Genomic DNA, 26,331 nt, shown 5'->3' with positions numbered 1-26,331 from the left:
TTAGTCATCAACAAGGGCTTATTTTACTGGGATCTTTTTATTTTTAAGTTGTAAAGCAATATTACACAGCAAGGCCGTATTTAAAAAAAAAAAAAAAAAAAAAAAAACATCTGAAATGTAGTGTTATCCTGCACCTAATGGTACAGTATAAGAACTACAGAATCCATATGGAAAATGTTGATTACATATTAATGTGTAGAAAACAGTTGAACTTAATGAGCAGATAGTGAGACTGCAAAGGTTCGTGCTATTAAGTTGTGGTGGTTGTCTCTTCTGGCTTCTCACTAGTGCCCTGGGTCATTTCTTCAGGTTTCTCAATGCTGTTCTTGGAGCTGTAATCCACCCTCTCAAAGAGCAGCAGCATCTCACAGTGCATGGTCTGGGGGAAGAGGTCCACAGCCATCGCCCGCACTGGACGGAACGGAGCTCCACGTACACGGTTGGAGGGAGCCCTGCACAGACTACACAGAGATTGAATTTAGAACCAGAAGAACCCCCATGGAGATGACATACTGAATGTTTGGCCTGCACGTGCAGAACAAAAAAGATAGGGTATTGTACTCACTCTATGAAGTTGTTCATGGCTGCCTTGGCATTGCATGCCACATAAACCAGCCTTTTCAGATGCTCTGCTCTTCTGATTGCCAGAATGACCTTTGAATCTAGATGGTAGACAATCAATTACTGTCACTCAATTGAAATATACAGTGCATGGACAAACTGATTCAGTATATTTTGTAACATACGTAAGCCCGCTCTGGGTGGGTCCACGATGGCTGTGATGCTGGGGGATACGACAGAGTTGAGCACCATCTGGAACACGTCTTCAGCCTTTCCGCAGTGGAACTCAATATTACTCAGCCCTGAAATATTTCAGTCACAGTCAGGTTCTCTCTCATAGCACTAGAGCAAATGTATTGGGGATTGATTAGGCAGAGGGTCGGGAATATTCAAAAGAGTTAGATATTAGATATTATGTATGATTTTAGATTTGAACATGTATTGTATGTCAGGCTTAACTCTTTCTGGCCTCATTGGTCAAGTGGCAGTAGATGCCAGGCACCAATATGATTAAGCCTCTTACCATTGATCTTCGCGTTGACTTTGGCATCCTTCACTGCTTCCTGACACATCTCTATCCCAATCACCTTCCTCACCCTCTGGAGGACACAGGGTGCAGCTCATAGTGTCAACAGAGAAAGGGACTATTCCCTTTCCAGACAGATTGATCCATAGTTGTAATCAGGGTTGTGTTAAATACCATTTCAGTTACTTCCTTAACTGAAATGCGATTGACCCCCAACCCTGCTTGTTATGTATGTAGGATGCCATTTCTCTTGTTCTCTATAGTACCTTAGCCAGGGAGATGCCAATGGTTCCTGTCCCGCAGCATACGTCCAGCACAGTGCTGTCCTTGTCCAGCTGGGCCCATTCTCCTACAGCTGAGTACAGCACCTCTGCTGCCCCTGTGTTCACCTGGTCAATGACATACAGTGAGTATAATAAGTATTCATCCCCCTTGGATTTTTTTTCGCTGTTTCAACATGGGATTGAAATATAATTGTGATTTTTGTGGGTCAATGGATAGGATACGCAATAATGTCAAAAGGGAAAACAAAATTAATAAAATTGTAGTATAAGTATTCATCCCCTTTGTTGAGCAAAAGCCTAAATTAGTTCAGGAGTAAAATGTGGCTTTACAAATCACATAAAAAGTTACACTGAACAAAAATATAAAATGTAAAGTGTTGGTTCCATGTTTCATGAGCCGAAATAAAAGATCCCAGAGATTTTCCATGTGCACATAATGCTTATTTCTCTAAAATTTGTTACATCCCTGTTAGTGTGCATTTCTCCTTTGCCAAGATGATCCATCCACCTGACAGGTGTGGCATATCAAGAAGCTGATGAAACAGCATGATCATTACACAGGTACACTTTGTGCTGGGGACAATAAAAGGCCTCTTTAAAATGTGCAGCTGTCACACAACATAATGCCACAGATGTCTCAAATTGAGGGAGAATGCAATTGACATGCTGACTGCAGGAATGTCCACCAGAGCAGTTGACAGAGAATTGAATGTTCATTTCTCGTCCATAAGCCGCTTCCAACATAATTTTAGAGAATTTGGCAGTACGTGCAACCGGACTCACAACCGCAGACAACGTGTAACTACGCCAGACCAGGACCTCCACATCCGGCTTCTTCACCTGCCGGATTGTCTGAGACCAGCCATCCAGACAGCTGATGAAACTGTGGGTTTGCACAACCAAAGAATTTCTGCACAAAACGTGTCAGAAACAGTATAAGGGAAGATCATCTGTGTGCTTGTCGTCCTCACCAGGGTCTTGACCTGACTGCAGTTCGGCGTCGTAACAGACTTCATTGGGCAAATGCTCATATTTGATGGCCACTGGCACGCTGGAGAAGTGTGGTCTTCAAGGATTAATCCCGGTTTCAACTGTCACCGGGCAGATGGCAGACAGCGTGTATGGCGTTGTGTGGGCGAGTGGTTTGCTGACGTTGTCAACGTTGTGAACAGAGTGCCCCATGGTGGCGATGAGGTTATGGTATGGGCAGGCTACGGACAACGAACATAACTGCATTATATCAATGGCAATTTGAATGCAGAGATACCGTGACAAGATCCTGAAGGCCCATTGTTGTGCCATTCACCCATCGCCATCACCTCATGTTTCAGCATGATAATGCATGGCCCCATGTCGCAAGGATCTGTACACAATTCCTGGAAGCTGAAAATGTCCCAGCTCTTCCATGGCCTGCATACTCACCAGACATGTCACCCATTGAGCATGTTTGGGATGCTCTGGATCGACATCCAGTTCCCGCCAATAACCAGCAACTTCGCACAGCCATTGAAGAGTGGGACAACATTTCACAGGCCACAATCAACAGCCTGATCAACTCTTTGCAAAGGATATGTCGCGCTGCATGAGGCAAATGGTGGTCACAGAATACTGACTGGTTTTCTAATCCAAGTCCCTACCTTTATTTTAAGGTATCTGTGACCAACAGATGTATGTCTGTATTCCCAGTAATGCGAAATCCATAGACTAGGGCCTAATGAACTTGTTTCAATTAACTGATTTCCTTATATGAACTGTAACTCAGTACAATTTTTGAAATTGATGCATGTTGCTTAATATTTTTGTTCAGTGTACATGGACTCACTATGTCAAACAATAGGGGTTTACATGATTTTAGAATGACTACCTCTTCCTCTGTCCCCCATACATACAACATCTATAAGGTGCCTCAGTCAAGTATTGCATTTCAAACACAGATTCAACTACAAAGACCAGGAAGCTTTTCAAAAACCTCATAAAAGAAGGGCAGTGATTGGAATATGGGTGACAATAACAAATCAGACATTGAATATCTCTTTAAAGATGGTCAGGTTAATAATTATGCTGTGGATGACGTATTAAACCACACAGAAACATTGAAGATAGTCATCCTTCTGAGCTGCAGCACAGGAAGGAAACTGCTTAGGATGTCACTATGAGGCCATTGGAGTTCAATTGCTATGACCCCTTGACTTTTCCCACATTTTGTTACATTACAGCCTTATTCTAAAATTGATTCAATTGACCCCCCCTCTCATCAATACACACACACACACACACACACAATACCCCCTGATGACAAAGGAAAAAATATTTTTGGGGCATTTATGCAAATGTCAAAGGATTACCATCTGAAATATCACATTTACATAAGTATTCATACCCCTTTACTCATGACTTTGTTGAAGCACCTTTGGCAGCGATTACAGCCTGGAGTCTTCTTGGGTATGACGGTACAAGCTTGGCACACCTGTATTTGGGGAGTTTCTCCCATTCTTGTCTGCAGATGATCTCAAGCTCTGTCAGGTTGGATGGGGAAGAGACGCTGTTGCGCCTTCTTCACCACACTGTCTGTATGGGTGGACCATTTCAGATTGTCTGTGATATGTACACCTAGGAACTTAAAAACTTTCCACCTTCTCCACTGCTGTCCCTTCGATGTAGATAGGGGGGTGCTCGCTCTGCTGTTTCCTGAAGTCTACGATCATCTCCTTTGTTTTGTTGACATTGAGTGAGAGGTTGTTTTCCAGACACCACACTCCATGTGCCCTCACCTCCTCCCTGTAGGCTGTCTCGTGGTTGTTGGTAATCAAGCCCACTACTGTTTTCTCATCTGCAAACTTGATGACTGGCTACGCAGTCATGGGTGAACAGGGAGTTTGGAGGGGGCTGAGCACACACCCTTGTGGGGCCCCAGTGTTGAGGGTAAGCGAAGTGCAGATGTTGTTTCCTACCTTCACCACTGGGGGCGGCCCGTCAGAAAGTCCAGGGCCCAATTGCACAGGGCGGGGTTGAGACCCAAGGCCTCCAGCTTGATGATGAGCTTGGAGGGTACTATGGTGTTGAATGCTGAGCTGTTGTCAATGAACAGCATTCTTACATTGATATTCCATTTGGGATAGGGCAGTGTGCAGGCGATTGATTCGTCTGTGGACCTGTTGGAGCGGTATGCAAACTGAAGTGGGTCTAGGGTGGCAGGTAAGGTGTAGGTGATATGATCCTTGACTAGTCTCTCAAAGCACTTCATGATGACAGAAGTGAGTGCTACGGGGCGGTAGTCATTTAGTTCAGTTACCTTTGTCTTCTTGGGTACAGGAACAATGGTGGCCAGCTTCAAGCATGTGGGGACAGCAGACTGCGATAGGGAGTGATTGAATATGTCCGTAAACACACCAGCCAGCTGGTCTGCGCATGCTCTGAGTATGCGGCTAGGGATGTCGTCTGGGCCAGCAGCCTTGCGAGGGTTAACACGTTTAAATGTTTTACTCACGTTGGCCATGGAGAAGGAGGGGGGGAGCAGTCCTTGTTAAAGGGCTGCGACGGTGGCACTGTACTATCCTCAAAGCGGGCATAGGTGTTTAGTTTGTCTGGAAGCGTGACGTCGATGTCCGTGACGTGGCTCGTTTTCTTTTTGTCGTGGTCGGATTTGCCAAAGGAAGGGTGGGGGAGGGCTTTGTATGCATCGCGGAAGTTAGAGTAGCAGTGATCGAGTGTATTACCACCGCGTGTATTGCAATCAATATCATGATAGAATTTAGGTATCCTTGTCATCAAATGTGCTTTGTTAAAATCCCCAGCTACAATAAATGCAGCCTCAGGATATATGGTTTCCAGTTTACGTAGAGTCCAGTGAAGTTCCTTGAGGGCCGACTTGGTGTCTGCTTGAGGAGGAATGTACACAGTTGTGATGATAACTGACGAGAATTCTCTTGGGCGATAATATGGACGGCATTTGAATGTAAGGAATTCTAGGTTGGGTGAGCAGAAGGACTTGAGTTCCTGTATGTTGTTATGATTACACCATGAGTCGTTAATCATGATGCATACACCCCCACCATTCCTCTTCCCAGAGAGGTTTTTATCTCTGTCGGCACGATGCATGGAGAAGCCCGGTGGCTGAACCGATTCCGACAACATATCCAGAGAGAGCCGTGTTTTCGGGAAACAGAGAATGTTACAATCGCTGATGTCTCTCAGGAAGGCAACCCTTGCTCGAATTTCATCTACCTTGTTGGCAAGAGACTGGACATTGGCGAGTAGTATAAATCGGGAGCGGTGGGCGATGTGCACGTCTACGGAGCCTGACCAGGAGGCCGCTCCATCTGCGGCGCTGTTATTATTGTTCGGCTTCTGGAATTAGATCCATTGTCCTGGGTGGTGGTCCAAACAGAGGATGGCGCCGACAGAGATGGTCGCCTCGCTTCGAGTCCTTAGTAAACTATGCAGTATTTATTTTTATTATTTTTTTATTACATTGTTACCCCAGGAAATCTTAAGTCTTTGGGAAAGTCGTATTCCTGGTCGTAATGTTGGTAAGTTGACGTTGCTCTTATATCCAGTAGTTATTCTCGGCTGTATGTAATAAGACTAGAGGTCGACCGATTAATCGGAATGGCCGATTAATTAGGGCCGATTTCAAGTTTTCATAACAATCGGTAATTGGTATTTTTGGGCACCGATTTGCCGATTTTTTTTTATATAAATATTTTTTAACTAGGCAAGTCAGTAAAGAACACATTCTTATTTTCAATGACGGCCTAGGAACGGTAGGTTAACTGCCTTGTTCAGGGGCAGAACGACAGATTTTTACCTTGTCAGCTTGGGGATGCAACCTTACGGTTAACTAGTCCAACGCTCTAACCACCTGCTTTACATTGCACTCCACGAGGAGCCTGCCTGTTACGCGAATGCAGTAAGAAGCCAAGGTAAGTTGCTATCTAGCATTAAACTTACCTTATAAAAACAATCAATCAATCAATCATAATCACTAGTTAACTACACATGGTTGATGATATTACTAGTTTATCTAGCCTGTCCTGCGTTGCATATAATCGATGCGGTGCGCATTCGCGAAAAAGGTCTGTCGTTGCTCCAACTTGTACCTAACCATGAACATCAATGTCTTTCTTAAAATCAATACACAAGTATATATTTTAAACCTGCATCTTTAGTTAATATTGCCTGCTAACATGAATTTATTTTAACTAGGGAAAATGTGTCACCTCTGCAACAGAGTCAGGGTATATTCTGCAGTTTGGGCCGCCTGGCTCATTGCGAACTGTGAAGACTATTTCTTCCTAACAAAGACAGCCGACTTCGCCAAACGGGGGATGATTTAACCTCCCTGGGCAAGGTGGGACGTTTGCAAGCGTCCCACCTAGTCAACAGCCAGTGGAATCGTGTGGCGCGAAATACAAATACCTCATAAATGCTATAACTTCCACTTTCTCCCTAAAGACAAGACTCTCGTTAATCTAACCACACTGTCCGATTTCAAAAAGGCTTTACAGCGAAAGCAAAACATTAGATTATGTCAGGAGAGTACCCTGCCAAAAATAATCACACAGCCATTTTCAAAGCATGCATATATGTCACAAAAACCAAAACCACAGCTAAATGCAGCACTAACCTTTGATGATCTTCATCAGATGACACTCCTAGGACATTGTTATACAATACATGCATGTTTTGTTCAATCAAGTTCATATTTATATCAAAAACCAGCTTTTTACATTAGCATGTGATGTTCAGAACTAGCATACCCACCGCAAACTTCCGGTGAATTTACTTAATTACTCACGATTAACGTTCACAAAATACATAAATTACTTTAAGAATTATAGATACAGAACTCCTTCATGCAATCGCGGTGTCAGATTTTAAAATAGCTTTTCGGCGAAAGCACATTTTGCAATATTCTGAGTAGATAGCCCGGCCATCACGGCTAGCTAATTTGACACCCACCAAGTTTGGCCCTCACCAAACTCAGATTTACTATAAGAAAAATTGGATTACCTTTGCTGTTCTTCGTCAGAATGCACTCCCAGGACTTCTTCTTCAACAACAAATGTTGTTCTGGTTCGAAATAATCCATAGTTATATTGAAATAGCTCCGTTTTGTTCGTGCGTTGAGGTCAGTATCAGAAGGGTGACGCGCAGGCGCATTTCGTGACAAAAAAATGCAAAATATTCCATTACCGTACTTCGGACCATGTCAAAGGCTGTTTAAAAATGTATTTTTATGCGATGTTTCTCGTCACCGACACCATTCAAACAGTGTTAGAAACTTTAGAGTGTTTTCTATCCAAATCTACTAATTATATGCATATTCTCGTTTCTGGGTAAGAGTAGTAACCAGTTTAAATCGGGTACGTTTTTTATCCGGCCGTGAAAATACTGCCCCCTAGCCCCAACAGGTTTTAACAAAAGCGCATTTGCGAAAAAAGCACAATTGTTGCACGACTGTACCTAACTATAAACATCAATGCCTTTCTTAAAATCAATATACAGAAGTATATATTTTTAAACCTGCATATTTAGCTAAAAGAAATCCAGGTTAGCAGGCAATATTAACCAGGTGAAATTGTCACAATTGTCCGTTCATTGCACGCAGTCAGGGTATATGTAACAGTTTGGGCCGCCTGGCTCGTTGCGAACTAATTGTCCAGAATTTTACGTAATTATGACATAACATTGAACGTTGTGCAATGTAACAGGAACATTTAGACTTACGGTTCCGTATTTCACTGAAAGAATAAATGTGATAGTTTCCGGATTCGACCATATTAATGACCTAAGGCTCGTGTTTCTGTGTGTTATTATGTTATAATTAAGTCCATGATTTGATAGAGCAGTCTGACTGAGCGATGGTAGGCACCAGCAGGCTCGTAAGCATTCATTCAAACAGCACCTTCGTACATTTTGCCAGCAGCCCTTCGCAATGCATTGCGCTGTTTATGACTTCAAGCCTGTCAACTCCAAAGATGAGGCTGATGTAACCGATGTGAAATGGCTAGCTAGTTAGCCGGGTGCGCGCTAATAGCGTTTCAAACGTCACTCGCTCTGAGACTTGGAGTAGTTGTTCCCCTTGCTCTACATGGGTAACGCTGCTTCGAGGGTGGCTGTTGTCGATGTGTTCCTGGTTCAAGCCCAGGTAGGAGCGAGGAGAGGGACGGAAGCTTTACTGTTACACTGGCAATACTAAAGTGCCTATAAGAACATCCAATAGTCAAAGGTATATGAAATACAAATCGTATAGAGAGATATAGTCTATAATTCCTATAATAACTACAACCTAAAACTTCTTACCTGGGAATATTGAAGACTCATGTTAAAAGGAACCACCAGCTTTCATATGTTCTCATGTTCTGAGCAAGGAACTTAAACGTTAGCTTTCTTACATGGCACATAATGCACTTTTACTTTCTTCTCCAACACTTTGTTTTTGCATTACTTAAACCAAATTGAACATGTTTCATTATTTATTTGAGGCTAAATTGATTTTATTGATGTATTATATTAAGTTAAAATAAGTGTTCATTCAGTATTGTTGTAATTGTCATTATTACAAATAAATAAATACATTCAACCAAAAAAATTGGCATCGGCTTTTTTTGGTCCTCCAATAATCTGTATCGGTGTTGAAAAATCATAATCGGTCGACCTCTAAATAAGACTTAAGATTTCCTGGGGTAACAATGTAATAAATAAAAAAAACAAAATACTGCATAGTTTCCTAAGGACACGAAGCAAGGCGACCATCTCTGTCGGCGCCATCTTCCTTCGACCTCATGGCTTGGTCTTCCTTCGACCTCATGATAAGCACTGTCAACTATGGGACCTTTACATAGACAGGTCTATGCCTTTCCAAATAATATCCAATCAATTGAATTTACCATAGGTGGACTCCAATCAAGTGGTAGAAACATCTCAAGGATGATCAATGGAAACAGGATGCACCTGAGCTCAATTTTGAGTCTCATATCATACTTATGTAAATAAGGCATTTCAGTTTTTTTTATGTAATACATTTGTAAAAACCTGTTTTCACTTTGTCATTATGGGGTATTGTGTGTAGATTGAGGATGTATGTATTTATTTAATCCATTTTAGAATAAGGCTGTAACATAACAAAATGTGGAAAAGGTCAAAGGGTCTGAATACACTGTAAATGACATAGTGAAAATATTACAAAACATGCATCCTGTATGGAACAAGGCACTAAAATAACACAGAAAAAAAACACTGCAAAGGAACACACTTTTTGGCCTAAAAGCAAAGCCTTATGTTTGGGGAAAATCCAACTACACATCACTGAGTAAATGCCTCCTATTTTCAAGCATGTTGGTGGCTGAATCATGGTATGGTTATGCTTGACATCGGCAAAGACCGGCGAGTTTTCAGGATAAAAATAAACTATATGGAGCTAAGCACAGGCAAAATCCTAGAGAAAAACCTGCTTCACACCATACACTGTGAGAGGATTTCCCCTTTCAGCAGGACAACAACCTACAACACAAGGCCAAATCTACACTGGAGTTGCTTACCAGGAAGACAGTAAATTTTCCTGAGAGGCCAAGTTACAGTTTTGACTTAAATCTTTACATAAATCTGCTTTTTGAGTTAAAATTGCTGGCTATGCCCACCAACATCTTGAATTTGTTTTATATTGTAAAATCCAGGTATGCAAAGCTCTTAGAGACTTAAAAAAAAGACTCACAGCGGTAATCGCTGCCAAATGTGTTTCTAACATGTATTGACTCAGGGGGGTGAATCCTTATCTAATCAATCAAGTGTTTTATTTTTCATTAATCTTTAAAAAGTTAGAATTTGTCTTTTGTGTAGATCGTTGACAAAAAATTACAATTAAATCATTTTTATTCCCACTTTGAAACAATAAAATGTGAAGAAATCCAAGGGGATGAATACTTATGATACCCACTGTATTTTACAGCTATAGAGCAGAGTTCATAGTGCTGTACCTCAGAGACACTAACTTGGGACTTAAAATGGAGGAGGAAATACAACATACAGTATCTCAATATAATGAAATATAATTTAAAAAACAATGCCAAACGGACCGAAGATGGTAAGTAAATAGGATGAAGACTACAGCTACGATACGTGACATGGAATACTCACCTGGAAGAAAGAATGGGGGGATATCCTGAACTTCAGGCCAAGAAGCTCCTCGTGAATACACTCCTCTCCAGCTACCAGCTCACACGGCAAGTCCTCCGGGTTAGGGGATTGCCTTATTGAATACAACATTATCTGTCAATCACAACATTTCCATGTGCATTCTCACACTGTTAAATTGTTGTTTTTCTAATGATCTTACCTTTGTCCCTCTGACACAAAGTACAGAGCGGTTACACCACTCTCTTTCCCGTCACCCTCTGTGAAATACTCTTTCATAGAGCTCTTCAGGACATTTAATTCTTTTTCCTCAAGTTTCTGCAAAGTAGAAAAGGCGAGAATTAATGACAGGATTTGAAAGGAGAGTCACTACACTTATATTGTTCAGCTAAAGAATCCAGTGATGAATGTAGTGATTCTTAGATCAGAACGCATAATATGTAAATTTGTGTACCACAGCCCAAGCTTATATTTTTTATTTAAGCAATAAGGCCCGAGAACGTGTGGTATATGGCCAATATACCACAGCTAAGGGCTGTTCTTTTGCACGACATAACGCCTTATTGCTATTATAAAATGGTTACCAACGTAATTAGAGCAGTTAAAATAAATATTTTGTCATACTTGTGCTATATACGATCTGATATCACAGCTTTCAGACAATCAGCATGCAGGGCTTGAACCACCCAGTTTATGATATATTATTAACCACATTGAAGAATGTTTTATTTGTACCTGTGGGTTAAAGAACACCATAGCCATGGCCTGCTTGGTCCTTGTGGTTCGCACTGTTAGCTGCTTCCAGTGGCCCTCGTATGTCTCAGGGCTGTACACTGAGTATGGGGTTGTCCTGTGTAGATAAACAAATTATGCGTCAAAAGAAGGTGATAACATTATTTACATCTAGCACCCCCATTTTTCTAGCCCGGTGGTCCTAGAGCTGTTGAAGCTATATAGTTGACAACCAGAAAAGTTGTCTATTCAGCAGAAACAGATCTGAGGCCACCAGGCTATTGTAAATTGCTGTGTGCAGCAATTATTTTGGATTCCTTCTTGTTGCATGCTAAAACCAGTATATAGGTCAAATAGTGTATATAGGGCAGATCTGATACAGTGGCCCAAATATTTAACTGAGACGTGACATTGAGTCCTGTAATCAGGGCGGGATCAGTGCAGGACAGAGATGAGGCCTCCCTCTCAGTAAGATGACATTAATACCTGATGAATTTCTGGAACTCACTGACCACTCTCTTGGCCTCAGTGGTGACGTGGATGCTGTCTGAGGGTCCCACCACGGCACAGGAGCCCCCTTTGTACTTCCCCAGTCTGAAGCCTATGGTTTTATCCTCTTCATTCGCTCCAATACCAATGACAAACTCACACTTGTTCCTGTATTCAACCTGCATGATAAGAGAGGGGAAAGAAGAAGAAGACTCTTTTCAAAGGGATGCTTAGGGTCAAAGTTCAGCATGTGCATACCCAGGCAGGTACTGCAGTCAGTGTATGTATTTCGTTAAGACACCAGGTTGTCAAACGCCTTGCTAGTAGCTGAGATACTCATTTTCAGCAGGATGATCAAAAGGCCAGAGTGCATCTGGACTTAGTTAAATCAACCCCACAACGAAAAAGCCATAATGATTTCAGGTTCTTGATGTAGTCACAGAAAACCTGTACAAGCTGCGACAGCCAGTGTGGCAAAGTAATTACAATTTAGCAATTAAACACTGGAATGGTAGATGTGCAAGTAGAGATACTGGGGTGCAAAGGAGCAAGATAAATAAATAAATACAGTATGGGGATGAGGTAGTTGGATGGGCTAATTACAGATGGGCTATGTACAGGTGCAGTGATCTGCTCTGACATATCGGCCATATACCACACCCCCTCGGGCCTTATTGCTTAAATATAACATCCTGGGGGTCTCAAAACAACAGCACTCTGAGAGGTTTCTACAGTATTGCATTGTACCTGTGACGGAGATGGGCGAATTTCTTCCAGAGGGCAACACATTCTCTTGTACTTCTCCTTCTGCACAAACAGCCAGGGCAGCATTGCTTTGTTGGTGTTGCCTATTTCTCTGAACAGAAAATGGGAGGACATAATAACATGATGTACAGTCAGTTTTCCTTTGTGTAGTTTGAGTAACACACTTCTCTGTAGGCAATTGTTATTAAAGACATACTCAAATAAAGACATCCAATTGTTCTGTTCATTAGAGCAAAGGAAGGACCAGATAAAGGCCTTAAAGTCATCTATAAACTATGAAGTCATCTCATTAGTACATTTCTGTGGTGTCTTTCATGGCAGGATATAATAATACAGGATATAATGCAATAGACTGCAGTAATCCTATCGATGCCCCACTTGCGGTTATTCTTGTTAAGTGAACCAGAAGCCACACATGGCATGGGCCTATACACATCACTGTACCTGGCCAGCCTCTGCAGCACCCCCTCCACCTCCTGCTCCTTCCTCCTCAGCTGCTCCTCATAAGGCACATTCCACAGGGGCGTCACCACGTTGGCGATCTGTATGCTGAGGGGCGCCTCATCCTCCTCTGCCTCCTGCCGCTTGGAGGGGGGCTGCCCGGCACCCCCGGCCTCATCCCGCCCCCTCTTCCTGAGCATAGGGTCCGCCTTGGGCTTGGCCAGGCGCACACTAAGCACCCGGCCCTTCCACTGCATGCCGTGCACCATCTTCATGGCCTTGTCCCTCTCCTCTTCATTCTTGAAGGTGACGAAGGCAAACGTCTGCTTCCCGAACAGTTTGATCTTGTGCGGGTTAAGGCGATGCTTCTCCAGGAACTTCTTCAGGTCGTTGAAACCGATGAATTTGGGAAGGTTCTGGATCTCCACTTTGAAGATCTCAGAGGTGAAGAGGTCCGCTTGGACATAGCGGTACAGATTATTAGGGTCAGAAGAAGCTGCTTCTTCTCCTCCTCCACCTTCAGCTTTGGGTTCATCTGTTTTCACCCCATCTACTGCATCTTCTTTGGGGTCAGATGTCTTCTCCTCTTTCAGTGATGGAGAACCTACCACTGGGATGTCACCAACATCTGTCATGTTCTGTTTGAGGGGGATAGTTGACATCATTAACAAAAGTGTGCTTCATCTGGACTATCAGTCTGCATTTCATAAGTGACATTTGAAAATACACATATCAGACATGCACTATTTCTGCGCTTTCTTTAGGTATGCAGATCTTACAGAGTTGTTACAGTTACAGTGAGTGTAGCAAAGCGGCTGAGATTTAGCAAAGCAAATGACCAAAAGCACGAGAATAATTTAGCACTGAAAATAACGGCTAGCCTAGGACTTACTATACAGAAGAGCAAACAATAAAATCACCTTCACTTTTGCTCTTACAGCTCTGACAAATAATATTTGCTTATGGGCAATTCACTTCTGACTATAATGACCTGCGGGCTGCCATGTTGTGGGACACGTGGAAAATATGAACTTTGACATGAGGCGTTAAAAATAATACGTCACTATATATTTCCACTGACAATTTATTAAATGCATTCTGCATGATTCCTGCTAATTGTGTTATAGTAGAATTATAAATCTAGAAAAACAATAATAAATAATGTTTCGACACAGATAGTGACGAACCTTCTATATCTACACATAAACCAATGACCCCGATATTTCACCGGATATATAAATATGAAGCATCCGGTTGGCGTTTCCACTCATTACCAAATGTGGTAATGAGAGGAAGCCCAGTGACCGGCAGTAGATGGAACGATATTGATTTTTGCCGATATTCTGCAAATTTTCTCATCGATTAAATATTTGATCTCGATACAGTTTTCTGTTTTCAAAACTACAATATGTATCAAACAGAGTGGACTGCATTTTGTAGACTTTACCCTTTGCCAAAGTTTCAAAAAATAGCGTTGTTTAGAAGGAGAATTGAGTTATTGCACACGCGCACTTCACACAGTAGGCGTTACCTAATGGAAATATGCTAATAAATGCTAGAACGCGCCAATAGGATCTCACTAGCTCGTGCTTGGCTCGGCCCACCTCCTTGCTTGCTCTGCCCACTAAGATTTATTTGCTCCCATTGGAAACGACAGGCTCTGGTCTATCTTGGGTTAGTTATAAAAACTCTTTGGTAGCAATGTATCAGGTTGTTACTTTTGTTGATATTTTAGCTAGCTACGTATTTATCCAACGTTTCAAACACACATGCCAGTTTTGAAGATATGTAGCAACCTTTCACATAGTTATGAAATGCGTAGAGTAGACTTTGAAGTGCACTGCAAGCAAATAACCATATTTAATAAAGAAAACAATAATACACCGAGTGTAAACATGTTCGTAATTATTGTATTTGGTAAAGAGCATTTTATACGTTTAAAAGTTATTTTATGGCTCAATGTAAAGCCCTTTAAAATAGTGTCGAAAGTGGAGGGGTGCCGGGATGGGGAAAACGCGAGTAGGACATTTCGGCGCGCGAAATATACAGCAGGAAGAGAGGAACGGCGAGTTTTTGGTTTTGAATCAATCAAACTAAATTCCATAATCTACAAACATCTATATTAATATGGCAGATCCGAAGGTGAGGTTATGAGTTTTTAACATATCTATGTGTCGTGCATTTAATTAAATGTACATTTTATTTCAATTGTAATGTTTTGGTTGGCATTCTCAAAGTTTTATGTTGCTAGGGTTGTACCCAGGAAGATAAAAATGCCGGGTAGGGATGCTGATTTTTTATTTTTTTTTAACAACCTTGTTAAACATCAATATTGGGGATACAAAGTGTAAATCGGCCTCAAAACAACATTTTCCAGATAATGGTCAATCAGTTATGCTTTTTGTTGTATGTGTCAAAAGTGGCAACTCAATAGTTTTGCCGCCCTTCTTTATACCTTGTCCAAAGCTAGCTAACGTTAACTAGCTAGCCTAAGGCAAGCTAGCCAGCCATATAGCTAGCTAACAAGTGTATATACTCGTGCCGCCACTACTTTCAAATGTATTATTTAAACCTAATATGTATTTGTCTACGATATCACTTGGATATCACAATATTTGGCGTTGGTAAGAGTTGTCTAATGTTACCCCTACTGTACAGTAATTGCTACTGTTAGCCAGCCAGTTGGCAACAGAAGCCAGTTCCTCAGACAATACAATAGCTACAGTAGTTAGATAGTATATCGCTTTATTCATTGTGTCCTAAGTTTACACTGTTTGCATTGATTTAACAGAGCTAGGTAAATGCAGTTACCCACTGTGTCATTTACACAATAGCCAAACCTTTGTTTCATCTCTAGCTAGCTAACCTACTACTGTACTAGCTGGTCTAGTGCTTTCTCAGTGGCCTAGCAAACGTTAGCTAGCTAGCTGGCTGGCTAACTCCAGGCCGAAAGAAACTAGCGTTAACTTTATCAGTACTTGTTTATCCATTTAGTTAAGTAGCTAGCTATGATGACAACACTGACATGCTATCTAAGTTATGACAGTTATATAATAAAAGCGGATAACTTCATTAACGCAAAAAAAGACAATGATTGATTGAAGCAGGTGGACAATCACAAACGTAACATTTCTGTTAACGTTACCTAGGTAACTAACGTTAACGTACTGTAAGTAGCTAACGTTACTGTTTGTACATGAGAGGTAGCCAAATGTGCAGTCCGTTACCAAAACACTAGCTTGACAAGCATGCAAGCCAACTACTGTTAGCAAGCTGCAGTACTGCCGTAGGATTTATTTATTAGCTGCCTGAACCAAATGTATAAAATGGGCCCATGTTGCTCCATGTTTTGGAGTACTACTGTAATGTCTAGCTACAGTAGCTAGCAACATCCCATAGTCTTATATGGATCCATGTTGTTAGCTAAGTTGAAGCTAGCCGTTACATTACACTCGAAAACATGGAGCCACACGTGTCCCTTTAATACATTTGGTTCAGGCAGCTAGTAAATAAATCCTATGGCAGAAGCTAAGCTTTCTAGGTGTCATGCTGATATATTGTCAGATTCGTTTTTTAGTAGCTGACTGCAAATTTGGCTAGATCACATGTAACTACTTAAGTTACTAACTAGCTAAAGTTTATTGTCCAGGAAACAAAAACATTGTCCATCTGCTTCACCTTTCTTCCTCTTGTAAGGAGTGTTTGTCTGAGTATTATCTCTGATTATGTAATGTTAGGCCACATTACAAGTTATGTAGTAAGTGTGAGATCATATGGATTCGCAAGGCCTTTTGTAAAGTCAACCAGCAGCAGAGGTGCTTGGCTCAGCACCAGTGACACTAAGTTTAGTTGCCACAGCAAATTGCACACAAAGGAGGACCTCCAAAGCCTGATCTCTCAAATCCCTCTATTCACATCCCTCTGCAGTTAGTTGGTGGAGCCTACTGTTTTTACAGTCTGAAACACTGACTTGTAAAGTACATTTCACTAACTTGAAGTGAGATGACAAGCCCACTCAATCTTTTGAAGAGGATTTTTACTCTCAATTGGTCAATTTGAATGCCAAATGCTGTCCTTAACATGTTTTCCTTTTTTTTTTATATAGGAAACACCAGAAGAGCAGGAGACTTCAACAGAAAATGCAGAAGAATCAAACCACGATCCCCATTATGAGCCCATCGTGTCTCTTCCAGAGCAGGATGTGAAGACGCTAGAGGAGGACGAGGAGGAACTGTTCAAAATGTAAGCTGATGCTGAAAGATTTCGCTTTGAATAGCCTAACTCATTGAGCTATACACAATTTGTAATTCATTTATGGCTGAATCCTAACATCAAATTGGTAAATTCATCACATTTTTCCTTAGTCGTGCACTGTCAAATGGAGACTAAGTGAACTGTTAACCTAAGTAGAAGTTAGGATTTGTCTCAAGTGTAATAATGCAACTATCCAGCCCTCTGTCACCCAAGTATTGTTACTGATTCCCTCCAAAGCCTCAGTATTTTACCCATATTCTCTCTCCCCTCAGGCGGGCGAAGCTCTACCGCTTTGCCTCTGAGAATGACCCACCAGAGTGGAAGGAGCGCGGCACAGGCGACGTCAAGCTCCTGAAACACAAAGAGAAGGGCACCATCCGCCTATTGATGAGGCGAGACCGGACCTTAAAGATCTGTGCCAATCACAACAGTGAGTCATGGAACACTTCCTGTCTAAGGCAGTAGCATTTATCACTGCAGTGCTGTCTTGTGTCGAACATAAACCTGTCCATTAACCCATGCATTGATGTTGCCGTTCCACTGAATTGTTATTTTGAGTATGAGATGATGGTGAGGTATAAGCAAAACAAGTCATTGTATAGATATGTGATTCTATGGGTCAGGGGCCTAAATCCTTTTCATCTTTCTGCTCTTCCAGTTTTCCCTGTGATGGAGCTGAAGCCCAACGCCGGCAGCGACAGGGCCTGGGTATGGAACACACTCGCCGACTTCGCTGATGAGCATCCCAAACCTGAACTCCTGGCAATCCGTTTCCTCAATGCAGAAAGTGAGTGTGACAACACGTCTATTTCCGTCACTGCATTTAGCTTTTTACAATTCAGTCGACTTCCCATGTAAAAAGTGTGATCTGTCAATGTGTGGATGGGGTTTAAAATAATTATTCTGTCCTTTTCAGATGCTCAGAAATTTAAGGTGAAGTTCGATGAATGCAAGGAGGAAGTCCGAAAATCTCAAGATGGATCAGGTTTGTGTACAATTTATTTTTTATCACATTTTTCATAACCAGTATGCAGACAATACTCTGTTCTCTGCCGCTCACTCCAGCCTGGAACTTTTTATGTCTGCTAAATTAACATGGAGAATTCAACAACTCGCTGGCCTACTATTAGGCTTGTGTTGGTATGTTCTGCCACACTTACAATTGTTCTCGCTGCAGTGTTAATTACAAAGAACCACCATGGTTCATAAGGTCACATGTTAATCACTACCCAGTTTAGATGAATCTTATGTATCAGTGGAACGAAAAAGATGTGTGAAACACTCAAGATGGAATACTCTGTCATTCAAATGGTGGACATCCCCAATGCCCCAAAACAAGCTCTTAGATGAAGACACTGTTGATGTAGTTTGGAGCCTCATCTTGGCCAACCTGTTTGCTCAGTCATTGGGCCACCATGACACATCACAGTTAATATCATCTTTCTGTTCTCTGCAGGAGAAAACACTGACAGTGCAAACAAAGTGGCAGAGAAACTGGAGGAACTATCTGTAAAAGACAAGACCAAGACAGAGGAAAAGAGGGAGGAGGGAAAGGAGAAAGCGGCAGCAGAAGAGAAGAAATGAAACCAAGAACTTGCTTTATTGATCTTCAACTTGTCATTTTCTACAATAGACTCTAAAGAAACTGAATTTGGACACTTGCATATTGATTTATTTAGTTTTTTTTAATGATTTGTTTACTTCGAGATCACAAGACCTTGGTGCCGCAAAAAAATTATCCATTCATTAAAATGTGCCCCTCCCCACCCGCCCTCTGCTTTTTCCGTCATGGAAAACCAAGTTGTCTGTTCTGCGCATCTGTCACTCATACTCATTTCAGACAGAAGATGTGGTGTATTACCTGTTTTTTTTTTTTAAACAGCCCCTTTATTTACTGCTTTCAAACTGAGAGGGATGGGGAGTGTTAAACCATGGGGGCTGTTTGCATTACAAATTAGGGAGGTATTAAACAATGGATGTGTTTTAATGAATTTACCTGCAAAAAAAAACAGCACCACGGGGTGGATTCGATTATGCTTGCCTGGGGGGCACTGGTCTATGGCACGTAACGTGAACGGGCAAAAGCGGTGAGGGAGGAGCGCCCTTCTCAAATATAACAGTAATCTGTGCTGTTTAGTCATGTTGTCAACAAGGCAGCATGGCGCATCGTCCAGAAACATATTTTTCCATAAAATGTTAGTTTTCAAATTAGATTTCATTGGGAAGGAAGATAAGTAATCACTTTTGCATGTGAACACAGAATCCTACTCATTATACCACGTGCTTAATTACGTCACTTGTTTTGAGCCGGCTTTCACTTCGTGCAAAACACACCTACTCCCTGATTCACACAGACCCGATACCTGTATTTTGGTTACAGCAGGGTTTCCAAAATTCTGTCCTCAGGACCCCAAGGGGTGCATGTTTTTGCCCTAGCGCTACACAGCTGATTCAAATCAACTAATCATCGAGCTTTGAATTAGCTGTGTAGTGTTAGGGCAAAAAACAATGTACACCCTTTGGTTCTTGAGGACAGAGTTTGGGAAATGCAGTAGTCATGACTAGGTCTTTAGGTGGCTTTTAATTTGCCATGTTTTTATACCCTACCCCTTAAAGATATACCAAAAAGCAGGTCGTGGTACGTTGGTGGAATCTTTGTATATGAAAGCGGTATCAGTGTCAATTTACCATGTGAAATGAGGCTTGTGATATTGGTAATTCCCACATTGGGTAAGTCTTTTGTTATTCTGAAGCAAAGTTAGTTCATATGGAACAGGACTGCTTGTTAGCGCCACAAGTATGGAAAATGGGCAGAAAGTACATGTGAGGAGCAGTAATGTCTTTGGCGCGAATCTCAATATGGAGGCTTCCTCTTTGTATCCTCTCCTTTGTCTTTACTGATCTTAATACAGGCAGGAATTTGCCTTCACCTGTCCACTTAGTTCAGGGATTGGCAACTCCAGCCCTTGGGAGCCAAATTGGTGTCACACTTTTGCCCAGGAAACACACTTGACTCAATCAACTAATCATGATCTTCTGTTTAGAATGCAATTCATTTAATCAGCTGTGTTCGCTACAGATTGGGGAAAAGTGTGACCGCTCCAGCCTCTGAGGACTGGAGTTGGCCATCCCAGGTGTAGGAGAGGAAATTAGGAAGACACTTTGGACCATTGAGACGCAGCCGTAGCTTGGTAAAATCAGGTGTACTCTGGGAACTGTAGTCTGCTGCTCGCTCAGAGGTCCTACTGCAGATTCTCATTCGCATAATTCAGAAAGGTGTTTTTGATTTAGTTTCATTTTGTTGTTGAAGACTGATCACACCTAGTCAAAATGAAAGACAACGGGTTATCAGAATTAAGCGTAGGCTACAGTATGTTCTGGCTCAGGTCTCCTTCCCGGTGGCTCAAGTTTGTTTTTAGGCCGTACTACATTCCCTCAAAGTGAAACTAAAGCATGTAGACAATGTATAGTGGAAGAGTGTATTGATGCGGTATTAGGTGTGCTCACCATCCTAACCTGTCCCCACTAACTGCGTTGACCCTGCATCGAAGTGCCAGTGCATCTGTAAATACATGTACATGGATGGAATGTTGCTTTTCATTTGCACTCAAATGGTTTAAGATGTTTCCTCCACCTTCCAATAAAAGCTCTCAAAGACCATTTTGTCTGTCTTTGCTATTTTATGTGGAGTGAGGAATAGGGAGGGCTGTGACGGTCATGGATTTTTGAATGATGGTTATTGGTCAGCCAAATGACCGTGGTCACTGAATTTTTAGTAAAATCTGGACATTTTCTCCTGTCCTCGACTCCTGCCTGCATGTGCTGCTGCAGGGGGCATTGCCTAGGCAACCAAAGACTTGTTTGCTACAACACCTTGCTTGTTTCAGCAAAGAGCAACAAAGTTGTCACGTTGTAGAGTCCATTACAGCAGAAACGAACTGAACCGCACAAATGGCCGGCTGTCCCGTCTTCAGTAAACTCTTCGTTCCACACAATTTTTTAAACAGCTATGACAGTTGTTTTATTTTCATGACGGTCTTCATCCATAACTGTTGGTTATGTGGTTATACGGTAATTGTACCAGCCCTAGTGAGGAATTCCTATGCGCATCAGTCAGTTTGGTATGGAAAGTCAATGCTGTCTGCCTTGCAAGATGGTCTGGATTAAAATGTTTATACACACGTCCAGTAAGATACTAACACTTTCATCTTGGCCATGTATTGTTATAATCTCCATCCGGCACAGCCAGAAGAGGACTGGCCACCCCTCAGAGCCTGGTTCCTCTCTAGGTTTCTTCCTAGGTTCCTGCCTTTCTTAGGGAGATTTTCCTAACCACTGTGCTACATCTGCATTGCTTGATGTTTGGGGTTTTAGACTGGGTTTCTGTACAGCACTTTGTGACATCGGCTGATGTAAAAAGGGCTTTATAAATACATTTGGTTGATTACTTTTTTGGGGTAATTGATGCTTATTCACCAACCTTTTAAGTGATGTAACTGTGATGTGGTGCCAAGTGAAATGCATTCCACCAGATATAACTGAAATCTCATTGAACAAATAGAAACATTTCGATCTGTGTCACTGAAATGTTCAACGTCAATCTAGTGAATGCATAGGCTTGACAAACATTTCTTTATTCTAATTCTGTCATCAAGTGGCATATTTCCTTTCAACAAAAATAATTAATAATGTACATTAACAGTATTTCCAATACACTGTCTACATTTATTTTTCTATTCATATAACAAATGTTACAAAATACTACATCTGATTATGATAAGCAAGACACAGCAACAGGTATTCTGCAATAGTTCATATTGTTCAGGTGAGGTGACTTGGGACTCGAATCAAACTTCAGTGTTACGGATTGAATCGAGCCCTTGGTTAAATATCCATCAGACAGCAAAAAACAAAAGTGGCAGTAATCTAAAGGAAGAATAACAACAATCACTTTTGTCATATGTGTATCTGTGCTTGAAGGGGAAGATTCAAGTATGTATCAACAATGTTGGGTCGGTCACCTGCAAGGAACACAGGTGAATTTGAGTTAAATATGAGACAAGTGACCCAATACTGTACATTCAGCTGAAAATAGTATGGCATATTAACCTAACTAGCTCCCTTTGCCATGTTTAATATAATACAATTAGGGTCTGCTATGGGGTTGGACCAGTTATCAATGTGTGTTGTCATATTTTAAGCTTATGGTCTGCAATTGAACCGATAAGATGATAAGATGGAGAAATGGAATGGTATGTGCCACAAATAACAGGCTAAAAAAACAATACATGGCAAGGGGTATTCTCTTCTCTACTATCTCCAATGTGAGGGTCACATCTTTCTGTGTACTCTGATAAATGTATATGTTCCCAATATATACATCTATTATACGATATCTACAATTATGGTACTTTCAGTTAAAGTGAGTATCACAATGAATAGGTACAATAAGTAAAAAAAAGTGTCTACTATCCATAAGTGGGACCATTCAGCTATAAGCATGATTAGAATTATTGGTGGCATTTCATAGGTGGAGGTCCCACAGTGCAACCTGGTTACCCGTCATATCAGATTTCTTTGTGCAGTAAACATCATTGTTCTCTTGAAAAGGCCACAATGGTCATTTAATGGATGCAGTGTGTAGTTGCAAACAAATAGGGTCCTTTACATCCATGTAAATTCTGTCTTCAACGCTTAGAACGTGCAAATGACCAGGTGACATTTCTCACCTCAAATGTTCAGAGCCTTTTACAAACAAGAAAAGTTACAAAACAGAGGGAAACTTTCAAGCTACATTTAATCAGTGTTTCTTTTAAGAAAAAAAAAATAGATGTACCGATCAAACTATATCTTCTTTTCATTAGTGAACAACAAAAAAACAACAGTCCCATAGTTTTATCTTTGACTTTCCTCATGTCTTGTAATGAATTAAAGTTTGCTGTGCCAGACAGCTGCTGAAAGTGGATGGATTTCAGGAGTATCCAGAGCTTTAAACAGGATCAGGGTTAGTAGCCACCTTTGGTACTTTTTATCCCAACTTTTTAAAATGACATCCGCTAAATATAACTTTACATTGCTTCATCACAGTTTAATCAATAACATTTTTTACACTGTAGCATACAACAAACTAGCATACCCCCTTCCCTATATCGGTTATGGTACTTATTCATTAATTCACTTAGGTTATAAATTATCAACAAAATCCACTCAAAATGCAAACATCCATTCCAAGCTTGAGTATCTGTATAAAAAGCAAGATGTATCAAACATTTTCGAAAGGTTGGAAATAATAAAAATAAATCTATAAAAAAACGACTAAATAACAATGGGTGACAGGTTTTCATGTTGTAACACAGGTGAAGACTTTTTCCACTCTTGATATGAATCATATCAAAACAATTATACATGGCTTTAACATAACTTATTATGGGTAGACCTATTTTACTAAAAATACTAAGTCACAAAAGTAATAAATTGCCTTTCAGATGTTTTGGCGGTGCATGGCTGACTGGCTAGCTGGTGGGAATTGTCCTGAATATGGGGAGGACCGTTTTGTTGGGGTATTCAGGATAGATCACAGATAACAGCCACCTCTGTGACACTCAGTAGCAGAGGCTTTTGTGTATCTTCTTAGCACTGGTCTGTGTCGGGGGTCACTAACATGACATTGAAATCAGTAGATAGGATGTAGCTTATGGTATACTTAAGCAATAAGGCACGAGGGGATGTGGTATATGGCCAATATACCATGGCTAAGGGCTGTTCATGCTCACAACGCGGAGCGCCTGGATACAGCCCTTAGCCGTGGTATATTGGCCGTATACCACAAACCCGAGGTGTCTTTTTGCTATTATAAACTGGCTATCAACGTAATTAGAACAGTAAAAATAAATGTTTTGTCATACCTGTGCTATTGGGTGTGATATACTACGACTTTCAGCCAATCAGCATTCAGGGCTCGACCCCCCAGTTTATAAAGGGAAATAAATACGGGAGCTCAGATAGAGTTGAGATGAATATGCTCCTGTACTGTAAGCCCTAAAACACCACCTCAAAACTCAGAGGATAAATGGAGAGTTGGAGAAATTCAAGACCTGTTGTATTGCCATTTAACAGTTTGATATCCATTCAGCCCATCTTGTGACGGTATTAGAACTGTATTAAAGATTGCATTGATCTAACAATGACTGGTGCGTTGTGATCTTTTCTCTGTGCTGCTCAGTAATGGCCAACATGTTGTTGATGGACAAGACAGACACGGTCAGCACCTTGAAAGCACCTTGAATTCATAAGAGGTATGTGTATGCTTGAATCCAATGGATTGACGCTGTATGCTTGAATCAAATGGAGGGACGCTGTATGCTTGAATCAAATGGAGGGACGCTGTATGCTTGAATCCAATGGAGTGATGTTGTATGCTTGAATCAAATGGATTGACGCTGTATGCTTGAATCCAATGGAGGGACGCTGTATGCTTGAATCCAATGGAGGGACGCTGTATGCTTGAATCCAATGGAGTGATGCTGTATGCTTGAATCCAATGGAGTGATGCTGTATGCTTGAATCCAATGGAGTGATGCTGTATGCTTGAATCCAATGGAGTGATGCTGTATGCTTGAATCCAATGGAGTGATGCTGTATGCTTGAATCTAATGGACTGTTACTGTGTGCTTGAATCAAATGGATTGGTGCTGTATGCATGACTTATTGGGTTAGAGGTGGCTCGCCATACCATTGCTATTTCAGAGAATGTGACTGAACAGACATGTGGCATCATCTGTATGTGTAAGGGGTGTCTGTGTGTTAACCTCTCGTGGCCTGGGTGGGTAGTTAGTGAGTGTGATCATACAGAACAGCACCTAGACCGCAACTGAGATGCTGTAAACGACAAATGTAAGATCTCATTCAGACTGTCCACTGATGACCAACGCAACAAGCCACAAAATTCAACAAAACACTCAGTAAGAACATCAGCCCTCTTTAGGTTGAAGTTTCTCTTTTCACATCAAACACACACTTATCACGGTGCACTCCTCCAGTACAGACACAGAGACCAAGGGCTAGGCCCGGAAAGAGGTCCGCCAATAATTCCCAAGTAGGACATGCTATGCGTCCCTGATTGGTCAATATCGAATAAAAAAAGATCAAAGGAAGAAGAGAACCCTCTCTGTGTAGCACAGTTGTTGTTGTCATTGGATGTGGAGGCCATGAGAATGCTGCCTCTTCCCTCAAGGTTTGGCGCCCTGGGCCCCAGCCCTTTCACACAGATATCTCATAGGTTGTGCCACCCACCCCAGTCACCTTTTTGACATTACTGTGGCGGCTAGGGCTGAGAGTGGTGCCCTGGGCACTGGAGCGGTTGGGCCCTAGATGGCAGTCTGTTTGCCCATTCACTTTACTTTGCATCATGGCCTCTCTGAATGGGGAGAAAAAAAACAAGAGGGCATAGTTATTTGAAGTGAGAACTAACTTAGCTTTAGATATACATGCACATGCAGTATAAACACAGATTACATGGAAAGATAATTCAGTTCTCATACCAGAAAATATGTGTATTGTTCTCACATGCATGTTCTGGTGGTGTTAGTAGTTGGTCTTGTGTGGCTGGTCCCAAGAGCATGCAGTATGTAAATGACCATGACACTAGTTAGAGGAGTAATGAAACACATGCCAGTGTACCTGCTGGTGCTAGCATAAATTACCATGAGTGGTGTATTCATGACCCAGAAATCGGAATGACATTTTATGAAATAAAGGGTAAAACCACAGTGTGTTGTCCGTGATAATCTAGGTTTGTACGGAGTTTCTGTAGGTGCTAAAACATGCAGAGAGATGTAGATGTTGATATTCCCAGATGGAAGTGAGTGACAGGAGGGAGATAAGCATGCAAACAGAAGGAAATGATAGTGGGGTAATGCAACTTTATTCATCATGACAGACAACTTAGAAAAATACAAAAGTTTTTTTCTTCCTATGAAAGCAAAACATTAAAATCCAGTGACAAACACCATGCACAGTACTTAATTGGATAAAAGGGTATAATATTGAAGGAAACTGTATGTATACAGATGCTACATGTTAACACCTAGCCTAAGCTCTCTCAGGCTCACTACTCATCCTGTGTGGGGGACTAGAGCCCATCCA

General features: G+C 41.5%; 3 protein-coding genes and 1 non-coding gene across 5 annotated transcripts in view; 2 read left to right on the top strand and 2 right to left on the bottom strand.

Moving 5' to 3' along the window:
- Window positions 1–18: 18 nt before the first annotated feature.
- On the bottom strand, window positions 19–13,977 carry trmt2a (tRNA methyltransferase 2A). 2 transcript variants are annotated; one of them, XM_014161568.3, is made up of 12 exons: window positions 13,854–13,977; window positions 12,937–13,571; window positions 12,475–12,583; window positions 11,725–11,906; window positions 11,242–11,356; window positions 10,709–10,824; window positions 10,510–10,621; window positions 1,354–1,476; window positions 1,085–1,160; window positions 747–863; window positions 566–662; window positions 19–461 (listed from the first exon to the last, which is right to left on the bottom strand). In XM_014161568.3, the coding sequence occupies exons 2-12, from the start codon at window positions 13,566–13,568 to the stop codon at window positions 251–253; spliced, it is 1,890 nt and encodes a 629-aa protein (XP_014017043.2). In that variant the 5' UTR covers window positions 13,569–13,571; window positions 13,854–13,977; the 3' UTR covers window positions 19–250. The 2 variants fall into 2 exon arrangements, with proteins under 2 accessions (XP_014017043.2, XP_014017044.2); XM_014161569.3 differs by having other exon boundaries at window positions 13,826–13,957.
- A 918-nt stretch (window positions 13,978–14,895) lies between these two features.
- LOC106580467 (ran-specific GTPase-activating protein) lies at window positions 14,896–20,847 on the top strand. Its single transcript, XM_014161570.3, has 6 exons — window positions 14,896–15,075; window positions 17,039–17,175; window positions 17,460–17,617; window positions 17,846–17,974; window positions 18,104–18,172; window positions 18,644–20,847. The coding sequence occupies exons 1-6, from the start codon at window positions 15,061–15,063 to the stop codon at window positions 18,769–18,771; spliced, it is 636 nt and encodes a 211-aa protein (XP_014017045.1). The 5' UTR covers window positions 14,896–15,060; the 3' UTR covers window positions 18,772–20,847.
- Window positions 18,218–18,345, top strand: LOC123729367 (small nucleolar RNA SNORA77). The gene has a single exon (XR_006761153.1). It is a non-coding gene; the product is annotated as a small nucleolar RNA SNORA77 (small nucleolar RNA).
- Window positions 20,848–21,891: 1,044 nt separating the features above from the next.
- Window positions 21,892–26,331, bottom strand: part of LOC106580465 (palmitoyltransferase ZDHHC8B) — a 99,916-nt gene continuing 95,476 nt past the window's right edge. Inside the window, exon 11 of the mRNA XM_014161567.3 lies at window positions 21,892–25,603. Coding sequence (XP_014017042.2) covers window positions 25,447–25,603 — 157 coding nt within the window. The 3' untranslated portion in view covers window positions 21,892–25,446. The remainder of the gene's footprint in view (window positions 25,604–26,331) is intronic.

Source organism: Salmo salar, chromosome 20 (assembly GCF_965601325.2).
Source record: "Salmo salar chromosome 20, fSalSal1, whole genome shotgun sequence".
Taxonomy (NCBI): domain Eukaryota; kingdom Metazoa; phylum Chordata; class Actinopteri; order Salmoniformes; family Salmonidae; genus Salmo; species Salmo salar.
Note: the sequence above shows the minus strand (reverse complement) of the source record. Positions and strands in the feature narration are given on the sequence as shown.